Source organism: Nothobranchius furzeri, chromosome 1, assembly GCF_043380555.1.
Source record: "Nothobranchius furzeri strain GRZ-AD chromosome 1, NfurGRZ-RIMD1, whole genome shotgun sequence".
Taxonomy (NCBI): Eukaryota; Metazoa; Chordata; class Actinopteri; order Cyprinodontiformes; family Nothobranchiidae; genus Nothobranchius; species Nothobranchius furzeri.
The window spans coordinates 91,453,612-91,477,963 of NC_091741.1; the positions used below are offsets into that span (position 1 = coordinate 91,453,612).

Consider the following 24,352-nt stretch of genomic DNA (forward strand, 5'->3'; position numbering starts at 1 on the left):
TTATATAAAGCAGCCGCAGCGCCGCTACCTGCATATAAACCGTGTCGCGGACACCCCCATATTGAAATGACACTATGCATTACGGGGCTCCCAGGGGCAGATAAGAGTTGGTCTCTCTCCGAGAATAATTATGAATTTAACGATGATTACTGCCTGATGACATTTTCCCACATCTGCAAAGCTCACTGAAAGGACACAAACTGAGGACAATATCTTCGTGATATAGGGTTTATTACTCAAGTAAGGGTAGAAAAAATTACCTGATTAGAAGGCTACTTGAGTACTGAGTATCATCTGATCTAATTTTTTTAAAATAAGTTATGGGCAAATTTTGGTATTTTAAAGACTAAAGGGGAAAAATGTAAACAAATAAACAACATATTTACAAAATAACAAATTTTAGGCAAAATTTAGACAAACTGAGGACAATATTTTCCTTGAACGTTAGGTGGGAATTTCTGGGCAAGCCCTAAATTGGTTTAGATCATATTTACGTGACCGGATGGTTTGTGTGAGGATGGGTGGTTTCTCATCGGGCTTCTCACATCTGCCATGGGGGATACCGCAGGGTTCAATACTGGGACCCTTGCTGTTTTTCAATTTATATTCTCCCATTGGGTGACATTTTAGGAAAGTTTGGAATTGGATTCCATCTCTATGCCAACGACTGCCAATTATACTTACCTCTAGATGGCGCCGGTGATCACACGATAAAAATTTATTTGGATTGTCTGGCAGAAATGAAGATGTGCTTGGCAGAAAAATTTCCTGTGTCTCAATGGGAAAAAAACAGAGGCATTGTTGTTTGGTCCGAACGGACATGTTGATTTTTCAAACGTAGACTGCGGTGAACTGAACTCCTATTTGGGTGTTTCAGCAGTCAACCTTGGTGTGAAGATGGACAGTGCATTCTGCATGGATGCTCATGTGGGTACTGTAGTATCCTCTTCATTTTATCATTTTAGACATTTGGCTAAAGTAAAGCCGTTTTTATCTAGACGTGACCTTGAGACTGTTGTTCATGCTTTTATTACCTCACGACTCGACTATTGTAATTCCGTTTTATTTGGTGTAAGTAAGGGTACTGTAAACCGGCTGCAGCTTGTCCAGAATGCTGCAGCGAGATTATTGGACAACAAAAGGAAGCATGAACACGTGACACCAAATTTGGCTGCTCTCCACTGGTTGCCTGTTGATTTTAGAATTTGTTTTAAACTTTTTAATGGTGTTTAAGGTGCTGAATGGTGTGGCTCCAACCTATTTGATGGAGTTGCTGCAGCCATATGTTCTGGCCCAGTCACTCCGCTCTGAGAACCAGCTGCTGCTTGTGGCTCCTAAGGCTAGGTTGAAGTTGAGAGGGGACAGGGCGTTCTCTGTTGTGGGTCCGAAACTGTGGAACACACTGCCCCTAACTATTGGGGGCTCTCCATCAGAAGCAGTTTTTTAAATGAGGCTGAAAACCTACTTTTATGATACAGCTTAAATTCTTAATAAATATAATATTATTATATTAATATTTTTAATTCTGTGGGTTAGCAATTGTTAACGTTTTATATTTTGCAATTCTTATTTGTGGTTTTAATTGTCTGTGGTGCTATGTTTTATTGTTTTGGTTGTACAGCACCTTGGTGGCATGCTCATGCCTGTAAGGTGCTTTATAAATAAAGGTTGAGTTGATATACAGGGTTTATTTAGTTGTCTGAAAATGTAACACGTTTTAAAAAAAATACCGCGATAATACCAAAAACTGTGATCATTTTGGTCACAATAACCGTGAGATTAAATTTTCACACCGTGACAACCCTACCATCAATACAATATCTGTGCGGAAACTCGCCTAGGAACCTTTATTTGCTGCACTTAAATCACGCAAATACAAATTCACTATTTAACAGAAAAAATCAACCGAAGTGGACCGAACGGAAGAGGCCGAATCGAGACGGTTCAACACTCCCCTGTATACCGTTACACCCCTATCACTTAGCCCTACCCTATCCTATACCTTAAGCAGAATATCAGTTTGTCTTTTTGACAGAAGTCCTTTCTTGCTGCTCTTCTTGACACCAGGCAGTTTTCCAAATATCTTCTCACTGTGCTGCAGGTTCACTCACATCTTTCTCAAATCACATCTTTATGTGTCCCTATGATGAATCACAGACCTTTCCAGGATGTCGGGTTCCCTACCCTACAAAGGAAAAGCAATTCAAAACATGAGTGAGTGAATAAGGGCTGTAAGGAGGAAAAGACTGAATTGCCGTTTTTCTTGCAGAAATTGCGATTTCGGTTCAATTCACGATTTTCTGCAAACAAAAGTCCAACATTAGCCTGCCAAGCCATCCAGTAGATTAAGTGAAAAGATGGTCTAGATTCTAATCCAGTACAACAAATCATTCATATTACTATTTACTATTTAATCATACAATAAAAACAGTTAAAGCTATTAATATTTTCTCCCATTATTATCTTTTTTTTTATCTGTTTGTGAATCAACTTGTGCTTGTGATTTTTATCTAGAGAGGAGCTTTATAAAAACATGTTCTACGTGGAGGAAATCTGTAGGTAGAAATACCTTTTTAAATGTATTAAATAAAAAAATGCACACAGTTTTCTCTGCATTACCTCGGCAGGCTGGCTGCACGTTTTTCGAAGCCGTCTGAAACGTCAGTTCCGTGAGAGAGACGCACACATTCTGACACGTTAGCTTGTTTGAATTAACGTGTGCCATCAGACACATTGAAACCATTTTTAAAAGAGAAGTTGGGCTTTCAAGTCAACTAAAGTGCGCAATGCTGCACTCGCGCTGATGAAGCATAAACCAAGCTTTAAAAATCAGCCTGAACCTGCTGATGTGGGAGGAGTTTCTCCCTCCCTAAACTACGTTCTCTCTCTGTCCCGGGCTCCCCTACGGTGCCTATATTATCGGCTCTAGCAGCGTTGTGTGTGTCTTCTTCGTCGTCTTCTTCCTCCGCTTATCCGGGTCCGGGTCGCGGGGGCAGCATCCCAACTAGGGAGCTCCAGACCGTCCTCTCCCTGGCCACCTCCACCAGCTTCTCCGGCAGGACCCCAAGGCGTTCCCGGACCAGATTGGAGATTTAACCTCTCCAATGTGTCCTGGGTCGACCCGGGGGCCTATGCCGGCAGGACATGCCCGAAACACCTCCCCAGGGAGGCATCCAGGAGACATCCTGACCAGATGCCCAAACCACTTCAACTGACTCCTTTTGATCCGGAATTGTGTCCCTCCCGAATGTCCAAGCTCCTCACCCTATCTCTAAGGCTGAGTCCGGCCACCCTGCGGAGGAAACTCATTTCGGCCGCTTGTATCCGCGATCTTGTTCTTTCGGTCATTACCCAAAGCTCATGACCATAGGTGAGGATTGGGACGTAGATCGACAGGTAAATTGAGAGCCTGGCTTTCTGGCTCAGCTCCCTCTTCACCACGACAGATCGGCTCAGCGTCTGCATCACTGCAGATGCCAAACCAATCCGCCTGTCGATCTCCCGATCCCTCCTACCCTCACTCGTGAACAAGACCCCGAGATACTTAAACTCCTCCACTAGAGGTAGGACCTCTCTCCCGACCCGGAGTTGGCAAGCCACCCTTTCCCGGTCGAGAACCATGGTCTGAGATTTGGAGGTGCTGATCCTCATCTCAGCCGCTTCACACTCTGCCGCAAACCTACCCAGCAAGAGCTGAAGGTCAGAGCTGGATGAAGCTAGGAGGACCACATCATCTGCAAAAAGCAGAGACGAGATTCTCCTGCCACCAAACGCGACACACTCCACACCACGCCTAGAAATTCTGTCCATAAAGGTAATGAACAGAACCGGTGACAAAAGGCAGCCCTTGCGGAGTCCAACCCTCACCTGGAACAGGTCTGACTTACTACTGGCTATGTGAACCAAACTCATGCTCCTCTGGTAAAGGGAATGAATGGCCCTTAACAGAAAGCCACCCACCCCATACTCCTGGAGCGTCCCCCACAGGGTGCCCCTGGGGACACGGTCATAAGCCTTCTCCAAATCCACAAAACACATGTGGATTGGTTGGGCAAACTCTCATGCCCCCTCCATCACCCTTGCAAGGGTATAGAGCTGGTCCACAGTTCCACGGCCAGGACAACAACCACATTGCTCCTCAGTCTGAGATTCAACTATCAATCTGACTCTCCTCTCCAGTACCTTGGAGTAGACCTTTCCAGGGAGGCTGAGTAGTGTGATCCCCCTATAGTTGGAACACACCCTCAGGTCACCCTTCTTAAAGATGGGAACCACCACCCCGGTCTGCCACTCCACAGGAACTGCCCCCAATGACCACGCAATGTTGCAGAGATGTGTCAACCACGACAGCCCTACAACATCCATAGCCTTGAGATACCCAGGACAAATCTCATCCGTCCCTGGTGCTCCGCTGCTGTGTAGTTGTTTGACTACCTCAGCAACTTCTGCCCCCGAGATTGGACAGTCCATCCCCAGGTCTCCCGGCTCTGGTTCCTCCTCGGAATGCGCGTAGGTGGGATTAAGGAGCTCCTCAAAGTATTCCTTCCACCGTCTGACTATAGCCCCAGTTGACATCAGCAGCTCCCCATCCCCACTGTAAACAGTGTGGGCGAGTTGCTGCCTCCCTCTCTTAAGGCGCCGGACAGTTTGCCAGAACCTCTTTGGAGCCGATTAGTCTTTCTCCATGGCCTCACCAAACTCCTCCCACACCCGAGATTTTGCCTCTGCAACTGCCACTGCTGCACCCCGCTTGGCTATCCGGTACCTGTCAGCTGCCTCCGGAGACCCACAGACCAGCCACTCCCTGTAGGCCTCCTTCTTCAGCCTGACTGCTCCCCGAACCTCTGGTGTCCACCAGCAGGTACGGGGTTTGTCACCACGACTGGCACTGGCCACCTTGTGACCACAGCTAGCAACAGCTGCCTCAACAATCGCAGAGTGGAACGAGGCCCACTCGGAGTCAATGTCCCCCACTGCTCTCAGGACGCGGTCAAAGCTCTGCCGGAGGTGGGAGTTGAAGACCGTCTTGACAGGTTCTTCTGCCAGGCGTTCCCAGCAGACCCTCACTATGCGTTTGGGTCTGCCAGGTCTACGCGGCATCTTCCCCTGCCATCTGATCCAACTCACCACCAGGTGGTGATCAGTGGACAGCTCCGCTCCTCTCTTCACTCGGGTGTACAAAACATACGGCCGCAGGTCAGATGATATGACTACAAAGCCTATCATCGACCTGCGACCTAGGCTGCCCTAGTACCAAGTGTACCAATGGGCATTCTTATGTTCGAAAATGGTGTTTGTTATGGCCACAACTGCGGCTTGCACAGAAGTCCAATAACGAAACACCACTCGTTCAGAGCAGGCGGACCGTTCCTCCCAATCACACCCCTCCAGGTCATGTTGTCATTGCCCACGTGAGCATTGAAGTTCCCCATCAGGCCAGTGGAGTCCCCTGATGGAGCATTATCTAGCACTCATCCCAGGGACTCCATAAAGGGTGGGTACTCTGAACTGATGTTTGTGCTTATGGGCCAAATAAGTCAGGACCCGTTCCCCGACCCGAAGGCGCAGGGAATCTACCCTCTCGTCCCCCGGGGTAAACCCCAACACACAGGCAGAGAATCTTGGTGCTAACAAAAAGCCAACCCCAGCCCTCCGCCTCTCACCCGGAGCAACTCCAGCAAAGGAGAGTGTCCAACCCCTCTCAAGGACTTGGGTTCCAGAGCCAATGCTGTGTCGAGGTGAGTCCGACTATATCTAGCCGGTACCGCTCAACCTCTGCCACTAGCTCCTGCTCCTCCCCCGCCAGCAAGGTGACGTTCCATGTCCCAAAGACCAGTTTCCTTGTCTGGGGATCAGACCGCCCAGGCTCCCGTCTCGGTCTGCCACCCGATCCACACTGCACCGGACCCTTCATGTTCCTCCTGCGGGTGGTGGGTCCACAGTTGGATGAGCCCATGTGTCCGGTTCGGGCTGTGCCCGGCTGGGCCCCATGGGCGAAAGCCCGGCCATCAGGCACTCACTCATGGGCCCCAACACCAGGCCTGGCTCCAGCGTGGGACCCCGGTAACCCTCCGGGCCGGGTACTCCGACTCCTTGATAGTTCATCCATGAAAGATCCTCTGTTCTTTGTCTCACCCTTCACCTAAGTCCAATTTGTCATGGGAGACCCTACCAGGGGCACAAAGTGCCCTAGACAACATAGCTCCTAGGATCATTAGGGCACTCAAACTCCTCCACCACGATAAGGTGACGGTTCAAGGAGGAGCAGGGAAAATAACCTGAACATGCAGCTCTGTCAGCTGTGGAGTTGGGCTCTGGACGGTGCACCCCACCCCCCTCCCCCACGTTGGCTTTTGCCACCGCCATAACACAGGGGGGAACCCTGGATGTAAAAAAAGTAACACAACTGATCCTGGATCAGTCAAAACCGCTAAAACCGCAGCTTTGACGGTCACATGATCGTGCTGTTTGAAATTGCAATTTCGGTCCAAAAACAATAGATCGTTCAGCCCTAGAGTGAATGAGTGTTTATGTATATTCTCATGACAGAATAACTTTGTGATTAATTATAATTTCATGAACTTTCATAAAATTCTGTCACTGAACCTGAAGGAGTGAACTGTGCAACATTAATAATTATGTCAGCCTTAAAACATTTGGCTGCCACTGTTTATTGCATGAATTCTAGTTTATTCGTGACTGACTGACACGGTAGCTGTACCAAGAGGTTTAATGAAAGATTATATAAAATATGAAAAGATGTCAAGAGTCCATTTATTATTCTCTGTATTTTCTTTAGATTTTTGGTATCATCTGCTTTCTTCCTTTTATTCAGATGTCATGGTTTGTGTTTTTAATTAAACAACGTGAGAAATGTTGCTGTCTGATCCAATAGAATGTTTGTTATTTTAATCATTCACACTTTGTTTTGTTCTTTAGAGGAATTCGGGAGGACTGCTGCAGGACATGCCAAGAATAATCAGCACAGTTTTTTTGAAAAATAACAAACATGTAGTATTAATATTTACCCTTTAGTGACTGCTCCTGGTGCAACGGGAGAAGTCATGTGTTTGAGCATGGTAGTACCTCGAGGAAACACATGTCAAATGGCAAGAGTCAAAATTCGGTTTTAGGTAGGAAGTGTGAGTTTGCTGGCATGCAATGAAGATCTAGTCTTGTGATGAAGTGCTCATGAGGTAAAACATGCAATCTGTGGTAGTGAATCTGAGTCTTCCCTGTTTTACATACAAAACTTTTCTAATCAGCAAAATCCCACAACATAGTTTATTTGTTTTTAGTTTAGCTGTTTTTTTTTTTTTTTGGTCAGTAGTTCTAGTTCCTCATGAAATTTGAATCTTTATGTTCCTATAATGCTAACTGCCTACAGTGTAAACTTGCAACCTCTTCCATGTTTTATATATTTATTCACTGTTTTATTTATTTATCATGCCTTAATTTCATGAAAAGGTTTGCTGACAGTCTCACATTTATTGTACAAAAATGCTGAAAATAAAAATATTAATCTGAAACTAACAACAGTTTTAATATGAGATGTTTTTATTGATTATTGAGATTTTAGTACATTTTTACTTTCTCTAGTTGACTGAAACATGGATCACATGCATGCTGTGATGTCATTTTCCTTCTGTTTCTGAAGATTTTCACAATAACCAGAAAACTCCTCATATCATTGACACATCTGACCACTTGTGAAAAGAGAGATCTTGTTTGTGGTTTGACGGTGTTGGTGCTGATTGAAATTGTTCGTGTGTTCAGGTGTTACAGCTCCTTCATGCATAATGACTGCATGACTACATACATTAACTTGTTGTTCTGTTAGTCCTTTCTGGTGCTTAAACAGGCTTCAGAGTTTTATCACTTTGTGTCAAATGCAGCTGAATCCCATTCATCTCAGGTGTTTTTGCAGAATATTCTACTTCTGTGTTTGTTTCCTGGTGCATTTGACATTGGAAACCACAAGCTGCAACCCCAACTTTAACTCACAGTGTCACGTTCACACACCACTAAAGTTTCACAAACTCTAGGCCAAACCAGCTTCACCGCCCAGCTTGCAGGAATGCAGGGGAGTTTATTTTTTACAGCGACTAACACCTCAGGATGAGTCTTCTCTGCTGCTGAGCAGAAAGTATTGAGAAAACATTGGGGAGGGGAAAGGGGGAGGGATCTTTGGGGTAAGGAAGGGGAAGCAAAGGGAAGGAAGGTATATTTAAGTAAAGCAGCTGGGTAGAAGAGACCTCTGTGTTCTGAGTCCACAGACAGTAAGCTTGTCAGTTTCTTAACCTGATAAATGTGCTTTTCTTTTAAAAAATCTGTTTCAGAACTAAAACAGTAGCTTCAGGTAGTTTGTGGGGTTTGTTTGATTCGTTTTACAACATAGTTTTTAAAGAAGAAACATTGTCGGATCAAGCTAAATATTTTGCTTAGATGTTTTTAGTTCCATGTGTTGCAGCTCCCAAACCTCCTCGTACAGGAATGCTTCAGTTGGATGATGGAAGAATGTTTTCAGACTTGTTTTAAACCTAAACTTTCTAACAATGTTATCATTTGTTTTCAGGAGGCCGTGAGACCAAAGCCACATGTGTGAATGAGTTTGTGTGAACCTGTGCAGGTGAGAGCTCAGTGTGTGTGTGTGCGTGTGTGTGCGAGTGACGATGGAGAACAAGCTGTCGGTGCGACGCTGCCTCACCTTTGTGACGGGCTTGGTGGAGTGTCTTTGTTTCGCCGGAGCTGTGTTTGGATGGGCGTCCCTCGTTTTCGTCCTCAAGGAGGACGGTTACTTCAGCCATGAGTGTGTCAACAGCACAGGAGTCAATGGCACACAGGTTTTAGGTGAGTTTAAATGCTTTTGGGCTGATCATGCTTGTCCTCGATTTAACCAAACATTTATCTGGTTATTATGCACAGATTGCAGCTTACAGGATGAAAAATTCTCCCTCGTTTTCACCATCGCATCCTTTATGAATAATTTCCTGACGCTGCCCAATGGTTTCATCTTTGATCGGTTCGGTACTACAGTCACCCGGCTGTATGGGATGTGAGTACAACACCTATAAGCTGAGGTTTTTTGTTATTCTTTGAGGTTTTTATGTAAATTCTACTTAGCTGGGATTCAGATATGTAGAGGAAATGGTGGTCGGATACATCTCAGAAAACAAACTGTATAAAAGTATCGTTGTTCCAGTAGAGACAAAGACAAGAAAGATTCATGTAAAGGAAATTGCACAGAGTCCTGGCCTGATCCAGAGTGGAGACTGCAGGAATGGTAAAAAAAATTCCCATAAACCCATTAGTAGAAAGGAAAATAATGAACCACTAGAAAAGTCCTTAAAGTGGAGACAAGTAGACAGGTAGATCATAAACTACATCTATTATACATTTTACCATTGAAGCCACTTTTGGTTATTCTGTCTTGTTGATAATGGTAAAGGTTTTCACTCATCCATGACTTGGTCTTCTCAGTAGGTTCAAACAAAACTGTTATTTTAACAGAAACTCAAAACTTTTTTACTTTTTGGCAAAAGTTTAACCCTTCGCTGTTACACCAATGTTAGGATGGTGTTAGGAGTCCAGGTGGTTTGTTGGTGTGATAAATGTGCATCAGTATTGCCTCTAAAGTGCATCTTTAATATTCTTTAGAATGGTAGAAAACACCATCTAAGGTCAAAAGGTTACTTTGGTTATCCTTCTGGGTGTACAGATTACTAGCAGGTGTTTAAAAATACTAAATCAAGGGACGTGTGCAGGCTTCCCTAAAAACCGCGGTTTTGGAGTCACATGACTCATTACGTACCACAAGGAAAGCTCAGAGGAAGACGTGTTTTACTCGAAGTTATTTTTAGTTGCTGAGGTAACACCGATTCAACTAAAGATGCCTGATGTTTGTGTATGTTGGTGTTGTACCAACTCCTGTTTGTCTGTATGTCCTGTTCATCGATTTCCACAACTGAAAAGTAATATAAGAAGTACAGAGATCATATAAATGTAGAGACATGAGCAGGGCTTTCTATTGGTGGTGTAACTGTGGGCCGCCGTGTTGGATAGGTCACCAGTCGCTCCCAGTGCATTGATTGAGCTAGAAAAGTCAATAGTATTTCCACATAATCTATTTTCAAGTGTACGGCGGTTGTTGGAACCATAGACCGCACAAAAACAGGCATAGTTGCTCACTCAAGCTGTTTTTATAGGACCATAGCGTTTTCAAAACGGGATTTGCCGCGGCACCCTGGGGAGGATTTTGGCATTTATAGTAGCAGAAAAGCTGAAGCTAGAATATACTGCCATCTGACACCTCTCCAATCAAGACGGGATATAGGGAGCCCCCCCCCCCCCCCCCAGCACCAGGCGAGCAGTACACGTGGCTAACGCGACCACCCTCTTTTATGGGGGTCTCCCACAGTTGCTCCAAAGGGATTAGCAGGGCTGACACGCGTTTAGCCGTCAGAGGTGAGGGGCTGATGCGGCAATATTACTACCAAGCGATGTGGAACGAATGCCGCAATATTCGCACAACGACATTGCGGTAATATTACGCCAATATGCCGGCATGGTGTGTCATACAAAAGCACCTTCAGTGTTGACTCTGACTAGGTTTTGGAGTGAGGGACCCATCCAATATGGTGGTGATGGGGTTACACTCCAGTGTTAAACGTTGCCTCTACATATTTCGTTTCCTCTCGTTCCCACCTCTTGTGGCCACTAGCCGTTTGTTTAATAAAAACAGTACATTCATACTGATTTCAAAAGTAAACTTTTTTCTTAAGTAGACCCGCTTTTTATTCTGATCACTGTTTGAATTTGGGACTATTTTATTTTGAGCATAATGAGAAAGTAGTAAAGCAGCTCTCACGTGAATGTTTTAGACCAATGCCGTGCTCACATTTAGTAAACAGGAAGCCAACATAGCGGCGTAATCAGAGTCGGCGATTATGATTTAACTACCTTAGAAACTCATAAACTGCAGAACAAAAAAATTTTTATGGAAACGTGTTTAATGTAATATGTCAGGGGACAAGTTTATGTTGAAACATATGTAAATAAAAAACGCTCTTACCAGTTAGCGTTTTTAAGTGTGTGTATTTTGAAAGTCCCCACGCTTCAGCAGCTCTTCTTTCGCCATTTAAATTAATCATCCCTGTTTAGCCTGATCCCATCAACTCTTGCTGCTGGCTCAAAACTGTATGGCTGTGCACCTTCAGCATTTAACATCAATGTATGTTCAGGTTCAGAACCCGGAGCTTCGTGCTGTTGCTGCTAATCCTTCAGGAAAGTTTTCCTTGAGCGACGTCCCTTCCGGTTTCCAGCAGCAGGTTCTGTTTTGAGTCATTTCTAGTAATGTTTAAAACGCCACTGTTTGGTCAGTGAGCTTCTTAAACTCTAAAATAAACAACAGGGCTCTGAGTTATCCCATCTCCACCCTCTTGTCTAAACAAACAGCCTAGGAAACATTAGTCCTTGAGGATTTCTCTCAGAAATGGTTTTCAGAAGCTTCACTGCCAGGTTGAGATTTAAGTAAAAGTCCTATAAAGGCAGGAGAGATCATCAGTGGTGGGCTTTGTTATAGGGCAAATTCTTTCTTTAAAAATGAGTACAGGACTAAAACAAGCAGAAGAGGTGGATTAAAATGCTGTATTTGACAAAAAGGAAAAACAAGATGTGACAACTAGTCTTACAACTAACATGTAAAGAGAGGAGTGAAGTTAACATGATGTGAGCTCAAATCAACAAGTGACAAGAATGTAGAGGAGATTAACTTCAAACCAAGGTCTGCTTGGAGGCAACAAAAACAAACAGAGGAATGAACAAAGATGGCAAACCTTTGTTAGTTACCCAGATAAGGACCTGGAGCCTCATTTATCAAGCTTGCTTACGCACAAAACAGGGTCGGAAAACTGCTGAAGCAACTTTCCACGCAAACTTTGGGATTCATGAAAGAAAACTTAGTAGAAAAATGTGCGCAACTTTAAGTTGACTAAGGACCTGGCTTACGCACATTTTGGACATGAGAGCACCTGCAGTGCTGCTGCTGAGAAGGATAAAATTATGAAATCCTGCAGCATTATCACTTGTACTGCTTTGTTTTCACACAGAACAAGACCCTCCACACGCACACACACACACACACACACACACACACACACACACACAGCCTGAAGCGCAGAATACAGAATGCAGAATATCAGCAGGGGGGCAGATTGAGACAGAATGTCATGCGTCTGTGACAGTGTGTGTCCTGTCACTGTGACCCGATTAATCATGCACTCTGGCTACTTGGTCAAGGGAGATCACTTGGGTGACTGGTTAGCGCTCGTGACTTTCACCCGGGAGTCTGTGGATCGAATCCCGATTGGGCCATTGTTTAATATCCGCCACAGATCTCTCTGAAGAACTCAGCATTGACAGCTTCAGCAACGCTGTGCCACTCCGTAGATTTTCTCTTATTTGTTTTGCAAAAGCACTTCCTTTCATTTCTCCACCTCACCCACAAGTACCTCAACTTCTGCTTCTGTGATATTGCACTTCCTTGATCTGCCTTGATCTACGGTCGCCATGTCATTGGCGGAGTGCTGCAACAGCCGGCTTATGTATATGCATGAGATCCACAAGGCACTTTGCATTGACTATTTATGGCAGTAAGTGGGCGTGGTGAGGGTGGGATGTGACTAAAAAGCAGCTGAGAACCTTTCTAGATAGTTTCTGATTTATGAAGCGAAGATTGTGTGCAGCTGTGCGTACTCCATCTTTGATAGATCACAAACCTACTTGGCATAAGTAAATTCTTTTTGCTGAGCTTAAGTATGGTTTTAGTAAGGATTCTACGCAATGTTTGATAAATGAGACCCCTGATCTTTTATCATGCTGGTCCGTGATTGGCTCCATTCATTTATATTAAACATTTTTAAATTCAGTCATTTGTATTTTACACTTTTGTTTATAGTCCAAAAAGATGTTTTTGACTTTGTGTTTGGAGAAAGCTGTATTTTGTTTTTCTACATAACTGTGTGTGTGTGTGTGTGTGTGTGTGTGTGTGTGTGTGTGTGTGTGTGTGTGTGTGCGTGCGTGCGTGCGCGCGCGCGCGCGTGTGTGTGAGCGTGTGTGTGTTCCACTGAATAATTCCTAAATCTGTTTGCTGTTTTTCTGAGGGAGGAGTCAGTTGATACAGATTTAGGCCAGGAAATTGTATTGTTTGATTTTCTTTTCATGTTGTGGATAAATAGAGCGTTATGGCTTCAGACATGGATAAAGGACAGGTTACGAAACAAAGGAGACTGAGAAAGGAAGAAGCACACGGAAGTAAAGTTCTCAGAAGCAGCTTTGGTCTTCAGGAAACGAGATTTACTTTTTTGTTCTCACCACAGAAACACGCCAAGGTCAGTGAGGATAAGAAAGAAAACAGTCAGGAATGTTTGGTGTAATGTCAGGGAGGCAGTTCTAAACTCACCTCCTTAAAGCGTTGCTTTAGTGCAGCGATTCCCAAACTTATTTAGCAGCGCACCCCCTTCTATGTCCCGACCATGTCGATGCACCCCCCAGCCCCCCACATCAGGGCATGGATATATATATATATAATCAGTATGCTAACATAATAATATAATAATGCTAAAATGCTCAGATGGGAATCATTTCTTGATTTATTTTGTTACATCCACAATGTTCTGTGTGTGAGGTTCACAATGTCAGAACACCTGCATGAGACAGGGTGTTAATTACAATCTGCCAGAATGACTCACCACCTTCAGATTCCTCCAATATCGTTAAAATGGTCAAATACTGAACATATCTTGCTATTGACAGCGTGCGCAGGCCAGAGCGCTGAAGCTCGGAGCATTATTATGAAGCTAGGGCACATGCGGAGGACACACACACACGCGCGCACGCGCAAAATATACTTGTTTTCAATTACATTTATTGGGCCCACTTATTTTTCTTTGGCCCACCCACAAATGAGTTTCTGGCTACGCTAATGGTGACATATGACAGACTTCTGAGTTCCGCAGTCATTACACTTTTCACCTCGCGCACCCCCTAGCGGCAGCTCTGCAACCCCCAGGGGTGCGCGCACCACACTTAGGGAAGCCCTGCTTTAGTGTATTTAGGATAATTTAATATAAGTTATCAAAGCAACTTTAAAGGGGTGTTAAAGTTTTAGCTGCTTTTATCTTTTCACAGATACATTCAAATGAATATAAAAAAGAACTGTCGATTATAGGTGTGGAAATATAAAAAAAAACATGTTTTAATTATTAAAATCTGTCACTCTGAGTTTAGCATGCAGGCTGAACTTTTACACTTCCTGCATTAGTTCTGATAGAAAGTAGATGAAGAAATGCCTGGATTTAAAAAGCCTGACAGATCTACATCATACTTAACATTCAGGGGAAGACGGTTGTTAGCGTCCAAGAAACAGCAGAAAACTTTGTGGCTATTAGAAGCTAACCATTACCATTAGCATTTCCCATCTCTGGTTTACTCTCATGGTGCGGGAGCTCATTCCCAAACCCGCCCTATTAAAAATAGTCATCAATGGCAGCAAGTGGTTGGATTTAAAATGACGACTTTAGTCATGAATGGCAGTAAATGAGTTCATTGTGGAGATAAAACATCAGAACAAAGTCAGTGATAGAGTTGTGTTGCTACTATCCAGTTAGAGGCAAGATGTCCAAATATCAGGAAATAAGACCCCAAATCCTGTTGTCTGAAGCTCAGCTCTGATGTGGCATTCTGCTTGTTCCTGAAACGGGCGCACCAGAGCTTTTTTCCCCCAGAGGATGATTTACAGGGCATTCATTCCTTCTAAAGACCACTGCAAATTAGTAATTACATTAATGTCCCACACTAACGAATGTTGTTTTCTGTTTTAACTGGAATCCAGCAAGATTTCCAATTCCATCAGTGACTAACAGCTTTGCATTCCTTAAAGGAAAGTATATTTTTGTTTGTTTATTTATTTATTTATTCGCTCATATTTTCAGAGAATAAACCACTTGAGATTAAGCATCTTGTTTTCAAGTGGGTCCTCCAATTTTCATGTCATAAATTTTAAACAAAGATCATCTCATGCTGAGTAGAAAAAACCCTCCTATCCACACACTGAACACTGAACTATTCACCCTCTTTCCCTCAGGCCCAAGTATGAGCAGCCTCTAAATCCACAGATCAAGGCTGAGGAACACCTGTTCCCTAGAGGCTGTGAGGGTCATGGCCTGTCATCCTTAGGCTGTTCTACTCTGTATTAAAACACTATCATTCTAGGTGTTTGTTAAACACCCTAGGTTGTTTATTCATTTATTTATTCTTGCCTGGGCAACACTTTTTATTCTCCATTACACTTGTAGAATCAAAATGTATGTATGCTGTGATTTTCTCTCAGCTAAAAGCACATCAAAGTTTCCCTGATTATCTGCAAGAGGTACAGGCTGAGTCCAAATTCAGGGACAGCATCCTTCAAAGGACCCAGTTGATGTAGGCTGGGTCCTTTGTTGACCACAAAGACGACAAAGACCTAATGAGCAGCTGTGAAATTGGGCAGGTTAGCCTTCAAATGTATTCCTGCCCTTACCTTGGTGTACATCCTGTCACCTAGCAACCATGATGCCCCTAACAGTAGCTACTCTGCATTAAGCTTAAAATTTTGCAAAGCTTTTTATTACATTCACTGTATTTTTATTCTTAAAGTGACAATGTGTAGTTTTTAATCATTAATCTCTGGAAAAATCCATCAAACTGTCGTTGAAAATAAATTAAAAGGTGGAATATGGAACATTTTAATAAAAAGATATATTTTTAAAAATAATGTCTCCACATGGCATTTAGAGATGTGCAGATTGAATGTACAGTTCTTCCTTTAAAAGCTAAAAAAATTAAAATTGTATTTTGACGAGCACAACGCAGAATTTATGTTTACATCTACCAGCCACTAGAGGGCACTGTTGCGCTAAAAAGTTCACTCAGCAAAGCGAGGCTGGGACTGTCTAAAATGGCTGACTCGACAGCTGATTTTGAAGCCTGGGGCAAAGATGCACCACAGTTAAGGTTACATAACTTTCTTCATTCATAAACGTTTTACACATTTACGTATTTTTGAACCTAATGGGCATCCGTTGGTAAGGTCTTACTCAAACACAAACTTGCTTGCTATGATTTCAAGGTAGTGGCCAGACTCGGCATTAAAATTGTACAAATACAGTATAACTACGCTTTACCATCTATTTAAATATGAACTGGGTTCAGTTTTTCATTTTGTTAAGGAATTTAGTCATAAATCATTACAGAAAATCAAAATTCTCTCCTCCAGGCAGCGAAGAACCGTGTTTTGCATTTGTCACTCACACATGCCATACTAGTTAGCTGCTGTTGCTAGCATGGTAAATCACTGTATTTTAACTATCGTGTTCCTAATAAAAACAGAAAATTGCGTTTACAGCTGCAGCTAAAGGTCTGAGCCATATGTCCGTGTCCTACACGTATTTTTAAATAACATAGGTTTGATCTAAAATAACAACCTACATCTATTAATCCATCTAGAACCGCACCGGTACTTCTGGACTCCAGCAGGCGAGTCCCGTTAGCAAGACTGCCACAGCACTAACCGTGTTAGCTCCGGTAACAAGTAATTTGTGAAAGCTACGGCACACACAGACACACACACACACAGATATAACCTAAAAGATGATCCCCATTTTTCAACAATAGATCCTCCTATAGGACCGGTAGAACCTCCTGTCATCCTGGATTAGAAAACAGCGATCTGAGCTAGCGAGTTAGCATCAGGAAAATTTATTCTGGTAAGCAATCGTTTAAATATTTTCCGATGTTATATAAATAAATACACACAGCAGTAAAGCTGGCAACAGGTTATTTTACTCATCTGTAGATTACTGAATTATATTGGGACAATATGATGGAGCTAATCAGCTGAGAACTTAACTGAAAGCTACCAGTGGAGCACAGACATGAAATATTTAACAAACTTAAACTGTACCGATTTAGGTTCCGAAGACTAACAAAATCCTCCCGTGTCTCAATCGGTCCGTGGGTTTTCTGAGTGAAACGGTCCAAAGCATGTCTGCGCCTTCGGTTCTGAAATCCAGCTGCAGGGCACGGAGTTCGGTTGAACGTCTCCGGTAATCCAACATCCGTTCTTGTCGCCGTATCCCAGAGGGAAAAAAAAACAAATCTGACTGACTAGCGAGGCTTCAGAAGCTACATCTGACTGATGACACATTGTTCTCTGCTATAACGCTAACGCAGAAACACCGGAGTCAGGCGTTGTTTACTATCGCTGTTTCAGCAGAGCGCCTTGTGAAACATCACCAGCTGCTCAGGGCTTAGAACGGAAGTTAGTTTCTGTTATTCCTGCGCCAGTAAAAAAAACATCAGATTTTCTTTAAATTCCAGCCGTGAAAATCAAAAAACCTTTTTCATCTGAGGTTTTAATACTTCTTTACACGTGCCGTTCAAAGGAATTTTGCCTCTGGCCAATGTCTTTAAGTACTGCCCCCTATCGCCAAGGAAAATACACACTGTCACTTTAAGGAGCTTCAGCATCATATGAGCTTGTTTACAATGGTTGTTCTCAACATTATATTAAAAACTAACTTGGATGATATTTGTTATTTAAATTTCATAAAAGCCCAACAACAAAACCCTCAGAGCTTTTATTTTTTTGTACTGCCAGATTTACATATCAACTGTCATTCTCCTCCGCTTCATTCGCCATTATTACAAAAGCAAAAGTATCCTGTTCAGCCTGTAATGAATCTTAGGATATGGTGATCCATGTAGGATGCACCAACCTGTCTTTCAAATCCAGGGTAAAGGAGGATGTATTTGGAGGAGCCTCTGTTGCATCTCTGTGGCGTCATTGTCCTTTGAATGATGCAGCACCTACATTTAGACACAGCCACAGTTAAACATAAAGGGTTACAACCACTTTGTGTTTTCTAGGTCTTATTAGGTATGGCAGCCATCTTGAATTGGATTTACTCCAAAAGATGATCTGTTCGTGCACTGATTCTTTCTAACACAGGCACAAGCAAAACCATGATGAGGTGTGAATCCTATGCTCTCTGTGATGGAGACATGCCAGGAGATCGGGTTTATTTATTGTTGCTCAGGTTTCACACACCCAAACCAAACTCTCCATACCTCCTCATACTTGATAAAAGTTCATGCACGGGTTTTCTAAATCCACCTGAGTCTTTGGAATTGAACTCGGGTTAGCTAACCAGTCAAGCAATTGCTTTGTGTAGGCCAAGTTATAATTATTGTTATTTCACTGTAAATATGTCATTTTAGTTAAAAAGGGGCAGATAACATACGTTTTTATCTTTTTGTTCCTTTTTCATTTTCTTGGTTTGAGAAACCTCATTTTATTTGTTGGTATTGTTTTTTTTTTCTGTTTTGGTAATAAATAAAATAAAAAAAACTGGTTCAACATTCATCCAAATGTTTCTACTTAAAGAATGTGGAAGAAAAATAAAAGAGCCAAGGAATGAAAACAACCAAAGAGTCAAGTAAAGATGGGGATGAAACGGGCTTCAGTATAAATCCTGAAAAGGAAATTAAAGTAGCTGAAACGACACTAATCTGGATGTGAATGAGTTTGTTGTGACTTTGTGTCTGAGAGTCCAGATGTTTCTGAAGCAGTTTTTAAATTCATATTTACAGATGTTTTTGTGGTTGGTAGCATCACAGTTTTAAATGTTTGTGTCCCATCCAGATTTCTCTACACCATCGGTACTTTGTTGGTGGCTTTCTCCTCATCAGGTGAATATCGATAATCTGAGTGTGTTTTCTCCTTTGTGATAAAAATCTCAGAAACGTTCTCTTTTCTTTCTCCATCAGCTCTCGCCTCCCTGCTCTTCCCAGCTCTCTCCCTCCTGGCAGTGGGAGGAATCTTATTTCTGATGACTAACATGCAGGTACTTCGGATTGGTTTCATAATAATCTGATTCTTCACGTGGTTAATCTGCTTCCTTGTAGCATTTTCACTGAGTCAGGATTTATGTTTGAGATGTGAGGATGTTTCTTTTTTCTGCTCTTTGAAGTTCCATAAGCGCTTTGATGTTACAAAGAAAAAAGGTTTTAGAAAGAAAACCACGATCTGGACCTTCTCATCAAGGACTCACCCTCTGAAGGAAACGCTTTCTGTTAAATGTTTTTGTAGAAGTGACCAAGATTACTAATGTCCTGATATCAGTGTTCTTTTGGGAAAAGTGGAGTTTCTGCCCTAAACTCTCTTTTACTGGCTGCTTCACCTCCTCAGGGAAAACAGATGTTAGAGATGTTACCGTCAAGTTGAGAAAAACATCCTCGGATTTACTTTTCCACACTGAATCGCTCACTGAGTCGCTCTAATCAGTCTGGTTTTGTTTCCTGTGAAGGTTGGAAACCTGTTTGGCTCTCATCGCTCCACCATTATTACTCTTTATAATGGGGCATTTGATTCTTCTTCAGCTCTCTTCCTCATCATCAAGGTGACTCAATCATCAAATAACAGGATGGAATGAGGTAATCCCACTGAGTGGCAATAATCTCCACCTTGTCCTATTTGTTTTGCAGCTGTTACACGAGTCGGGCATCACTCTTCGTGCCGCCTTCCTCTTCCTCTCCTCCTGCAGCGTCATTCACGTCCTCAGGACTTTTTTCCTGCTGCCCAGAAAGTTCATCCCCTACCCGCTGCCTGATCGCTACACGTATGGGTATGAAATAAATCCTAAATACATTCTGAACAATTGCTTCAGGTGCAAGGAGAAAATAAAGCTCAGAAACATAAAAGGACCTATTTAAACATGTTTCAAAGGAGATGTTAAAGGTGAGATTAAAAGAGAAACGTATAATACTTGTTCTTTTTTAAATATGGTCGGTCACTCTGAGGTTAAACATTAAAATGGTCTTCTACCCCTATGTGCCACATTAGCTGGCGAAAGAAAATCCACAGTGATACATCAGAGACAGAACAACAGCACACAGCTCTACATCACGCTGTAGATTAGCATTCATAGACACACCCATGTTGGCTCACAGTGGGGAAGGCTGTTGTTGGTTTAGCGTCCAGGAGAGAGCAGAGCATTGCTCGGCTAGTAGAAACTAAACATTTTCATTAGCAACTCCACCACACAGCAGAACTCCTTCAGGCTTGTGTTATTTGCGGAGATAAAACAACAACGTGGCATTTTTACCCAAGAGGAGCACATGGAGACAACGAAAGAGTCGTGTTTTTGCTAGCCAGTCAGAGACGAGATGTTTGAAAATCTTGAATATTATTGAGTAAGACTTGATTTCTGCCCCCCAACTCCTCTGACTGACTTCCACTTCCTGAAACTGGAACACGAGAGCTTTAGTTCCACCGAAAATGACTCAGTGTATTCATTCATACTAGAGATCACAGCAGATTTATTGAAATAATGAGTGCCAGTTCATAATAAAGGGATACTTACTTAAATAACAACCTTATTATGTAGACACTAAGGAAGGCTGGGAGACATTGCAGCTGTTAGATTAAGGTGTTGAAAAGACGAACGCACAGCGAGGAGATGGGTTTAGCTTTCAGTTCTACAAATGAACACTGTGGGTGCTAAAAGCAATTCAAAATTGCCTAGTTTCCCTTGAGGTGAGGAAATTACATTTGATCAATTAATATCTTCTCTATTCATGCCTGCAAACTTGTCGCTTTTTGGCGAAAATTGCCATTTTATAAGCCAAATGTGGCGTTGTTTAGAGGGAGGGGGCCTCTTCTGTCAGTTTCAGCGATGGGTTTCAGCCACTCTTAAGCCGGGCGTACACTGTGCGACTTTTTCACTCGTAGCACTCAGCTTCAGCTCAAACTGTACGACTTCCTCGCAGGGCAGATCTCACAAGTCGTGTGCTCACACTGTACGACCCAGTTCTCGCATGCGACCTGACTGCTCACACTGTACGTCTGGTAGCAACACGTCGGCCCTAAAAATGTGCTAAAAATAGCAGTTTTTACTCAACAAGTCAGACTTTTTTGTCTTGCCTGTTGTCCTTCGGGAGTGCTGCAGGAGGACACACAGGGATTTATGGGGGTTGGATGAGGAAAACGAAATAAAGAAAGTGAATCTGTGTTTTGTGATCAGTTTAATTTGACATGAACACGACAAACACGCTTTCTTGACAATCTTTGTGAGTAAAAAAAAATGTAGAAATAAAAACGAACAGCGTGTGTTATTAGGGAAATAGCGAGCGACCGGCGTTGATGCAGGATTGCGCGCGCATGCGCCGTGAGCGGTTCTGATACTTTTTGGAGCGTAGCTACTCGCAGCTGCTCGCAGCGCCGCTTCAACAGTGCGATACCCTCACGAGGGACGAGCGAAATATTAAACACACCAGAAGTCCCTGCGACCTCACGACTGCTGATCGGCGGCTGGTCACGTGGTGTTAATCGCCTCTCGTAACCCCCTGTACACTACACGACCGCTCGGCGCAAAACTCGCCCCGATGTCGTGGATTCTCGCACGACTGGAAAATCGGCTCAAAAAAGTGAAAAAGTCGCACAGTGTACGCCCGGCTTTATGGAAATCAATCAGAGAAAGGAGAGGGGACTCCTCTTGTTCACAAACAATCTTTGTTCTAGTGTGTTAGTCACATGTCATCATTTGACCAATCACAGTCAGACAGCATGCTGCAGACGAGGCAGAGTGGCACTCAGTGAGTATGAGTGCTGTCGCTTTAACTTCTCGCAGCGGTTTGGAGCTTAAAGTTCATCAAATAGAACAAAATCACCACTAAATAACAGTTTTCTGTCAAGGACTTTAGCAGATTTACCTTCACAGATTTTTCCAGAGGCTAGTAGCATTCATTTTATTTTTTGTTTGTTTTGGAGTTGAGTTTGGAGTAAAGACCTCCAGTAATATTAGTAACATAAATACTATTTCTGGTATGGCATGGCCGCCAGTATGCTACAGCCTTACTCGTTTTAAACCAACCCCAGTAAATGGATCTGGGCACCAGAAGATTTAAGGACGCTGGAGGAGAAACGCGTGATGAGATAATTTCGTAATATTGTAACATTTCTGCTGCATTAAAGAGTCAGATCAGCAATTTGCCCTTAGCAGAGGTTTATTCAAGTATTCATGCAGATAGCTGAGATAAAGCTACATTTACCTGCAGCTGCAGCTCTTTCTGCACGTTTAATCACAACAAACTCATCAGAGCAGCTGCATTTATGACCCATAACTATAACCTTTAAAGGATGATTACAGTATTGTGGAATATTGGAATATTTCCAGGTGTTTCCATGTTTGGTGTTCTGAGTGTGAATTAGTCTCATAATAATTCTTAAAAATATTTGATGATCCTAATAATTTTTGATCATTTTTGTCAGGCATATTTTTTCTTTTCTGTGAAGCAAAGACTGTCTACACCTCGTGGTAGAAAATGGTTTGCATTTTGCAAAAATGTATGTTGATTAGTTTATTTTAATTATTCCAACAAGAAGTATATAAATGTCAGAGCAGGCCACTACAAACCCCACAGACCTGGAGGGGCATTGTAGTCGTCACCTTTTTCACACCCTCCGAGTTTGCAGGTATGTCTATGTACAAATGTATTTTATATTTCTAACATTGCTTTCATATTTGAGTTAGTTACCTACCGAGGATTTAACTTTTTATCACCCGTAGCAGCAACAAATAGCCGTAGCACTTCCTGTGCAGCCTGAGACATTTCCTGCAGGAACAGTGTAATGTGTAATTAATGGCAGTGTTAAGGTGTATAAGATGGTGTTTACACGAAAGTTGTTTTAAGACATGAAAAGCTTACTGTGATCTTGGCTTCTCTCAATCTGCCCGTTAGCACCTCAATCCAAGCCGAATTAACCTCTGTTTCTCCAGAGTAAATGATAAGCTCTGAACTAGTTTCAGATGAAATGAAGCTGTAACCTGATGGGAGAGTGGACCACCTCCAGTTACATCTGAACTAAAAAAGTGGTTATGGGAGGTGACTGAATGAATAATGCAGGGTGCCTCTCATTCACAATGAAGATATATAATAAATCATATTCTATTCCTAAATAACACAAATATAAAATGCACATTTAATTTCATAAAGAGGTTTTAGAACTATTTCAGAAACAGCTTTTTGTTTATTTTAAAGTAAACATTTGCCTAATTTAGAGTTAAAGGGACCTGTTGAGCGTTTATGAAGCTGTTCTGTTTGAATTCATGGGAATCTGTAACAACCAGCTCGACTCAGACACTCGTTGTGCACCAGAGGTACTTTTTGTTTCAGCTGAGGTTGAAACTCTTCAGCACTGGTTACAGCTAAGGAAGAGAAGCATCAGACTGTGTTTGCCCTACAAGAGGTCATGTGATGTCATACAAGAAGAAAAGCACATTTTCAAGTGATGGGTCAGAAATCGCAGGCCAGAATTCTGTTGAAGAAGCATTCAGCTTTTGAGTTATTTATCTAAATCCATTGTTCATGTAGGATGAGCTGTGGTAAATCTGAGGCTGTGAGTGCTGAAGGAGCAGCCAACGGCACCGTCTGCACGGCAGCAGAAGAAGCTCCGCTCAACAAAGATGCTCCAAAAAAACAAGGTTCCGCTTCATGAAAGTTTTTATTTTAAATAATGAGTTTGTCTTGGTTTGCTGCTGTAATTCTGATCCGTTTGGCTTCCCCGCGTGTTTCCTCTCAGAGAAGAGTTTCCGTGAGTGTTTCCTGTCCAGGTTCTTCCTGTGGCACCTGCTCTGGCTGTCGGTGATGCAGCTCAGACATTACCTGTTCATCGGGACGCTCAACCCCATGCTGCAGAGGCTGACGGGTGGAGAGTCCTCTCTGGGTACGAGCTTCGTATCGCACCAGGGTCACACTGCCTTTATGGTTTTGGATGAATCATTTAACTTTCTCCCTTTTAGGGTTCATTTTCTGCTTTATTTATCCAGTAGCGCTCCCAAAGAGCTGTTAATCTTTCCTTCTGTGTCTGCAGTGAGCAGGTACACCAATGCCTTTGCCATCACCCAGCTGTGTGGCGTGCTGTGTGCTCCCTGGAACGGCCTCATCATGGACCGACACAAGGGCAAACCCCGAGCTGCAGGTAAACACTAAATAGGCTTCTAAAACACACCAGTGCTGACATACATCACGCTCTCTCTAATAACATGCATATTAGTTTTCTCAGGATGTTAAAAACACTCAAGAAAGGTTCTTTGAACATTTTATTTCTCAGTTTTTGATGCTTAGCAGCTGATCAAAACTCCTCAGAGAATTTGGATGATTTTTATTATTTACACTTCATAGATTATCTTTGTGTTTTATATACAGCATGCCTGTCATGTGTGATTTTATATAAACCTTAAACCAGTGGTCCTCA

General features: G+C 42.8%; 1 protein-coding gene across 1 annotated transcript in view; it reads left to right on the forward strand.

Moving 5' to 3' along the window:
• slc43a3b (solute carrier family 43 member 3b) overlaps nt 1-24,352 on the forward strand; it is a 36,516-nt gene that overhangs the window by 9,445 nt on the left and 2,719 nt on the right. Inside the window, exons 4-12 of the mRNA XM_070551426.1 lie at nt 8,576-8,850; nt 8,926-9,055; nt 18,740-18,786; nt 18,865-18,941; nt 19,404-19,496; nt 19,582-19,721; nt 23,470-23,579; nt 23,678-23,821; nt 23,969-24,076. Coding sequence (XP_070407527.1) covers nt 8,673-8,850; nt 8,926-9,055; nt 18,740-18,786; nt 18,865-18,941; nt 19,404-19,496; nt 19,582-19,721; nt 23,470-23,579; nt 23,678-23,821; nt 23,969-24,076 — 1,027 coding nt within the window. The 5' untranslated portion in view covers nt 8,576-8,672. The remainder of the gene's footprint in view (nt 1-8,575; nt 8,851-8,925; nt 9,056-18,739; nt 18,787-18,864; nt 18,942-19,403; nt 19,497-19,581; nt 19,722-23,469; nt 23,580-23,677; nt 23,822-23,968; nt 24,077-24,352) is intronic.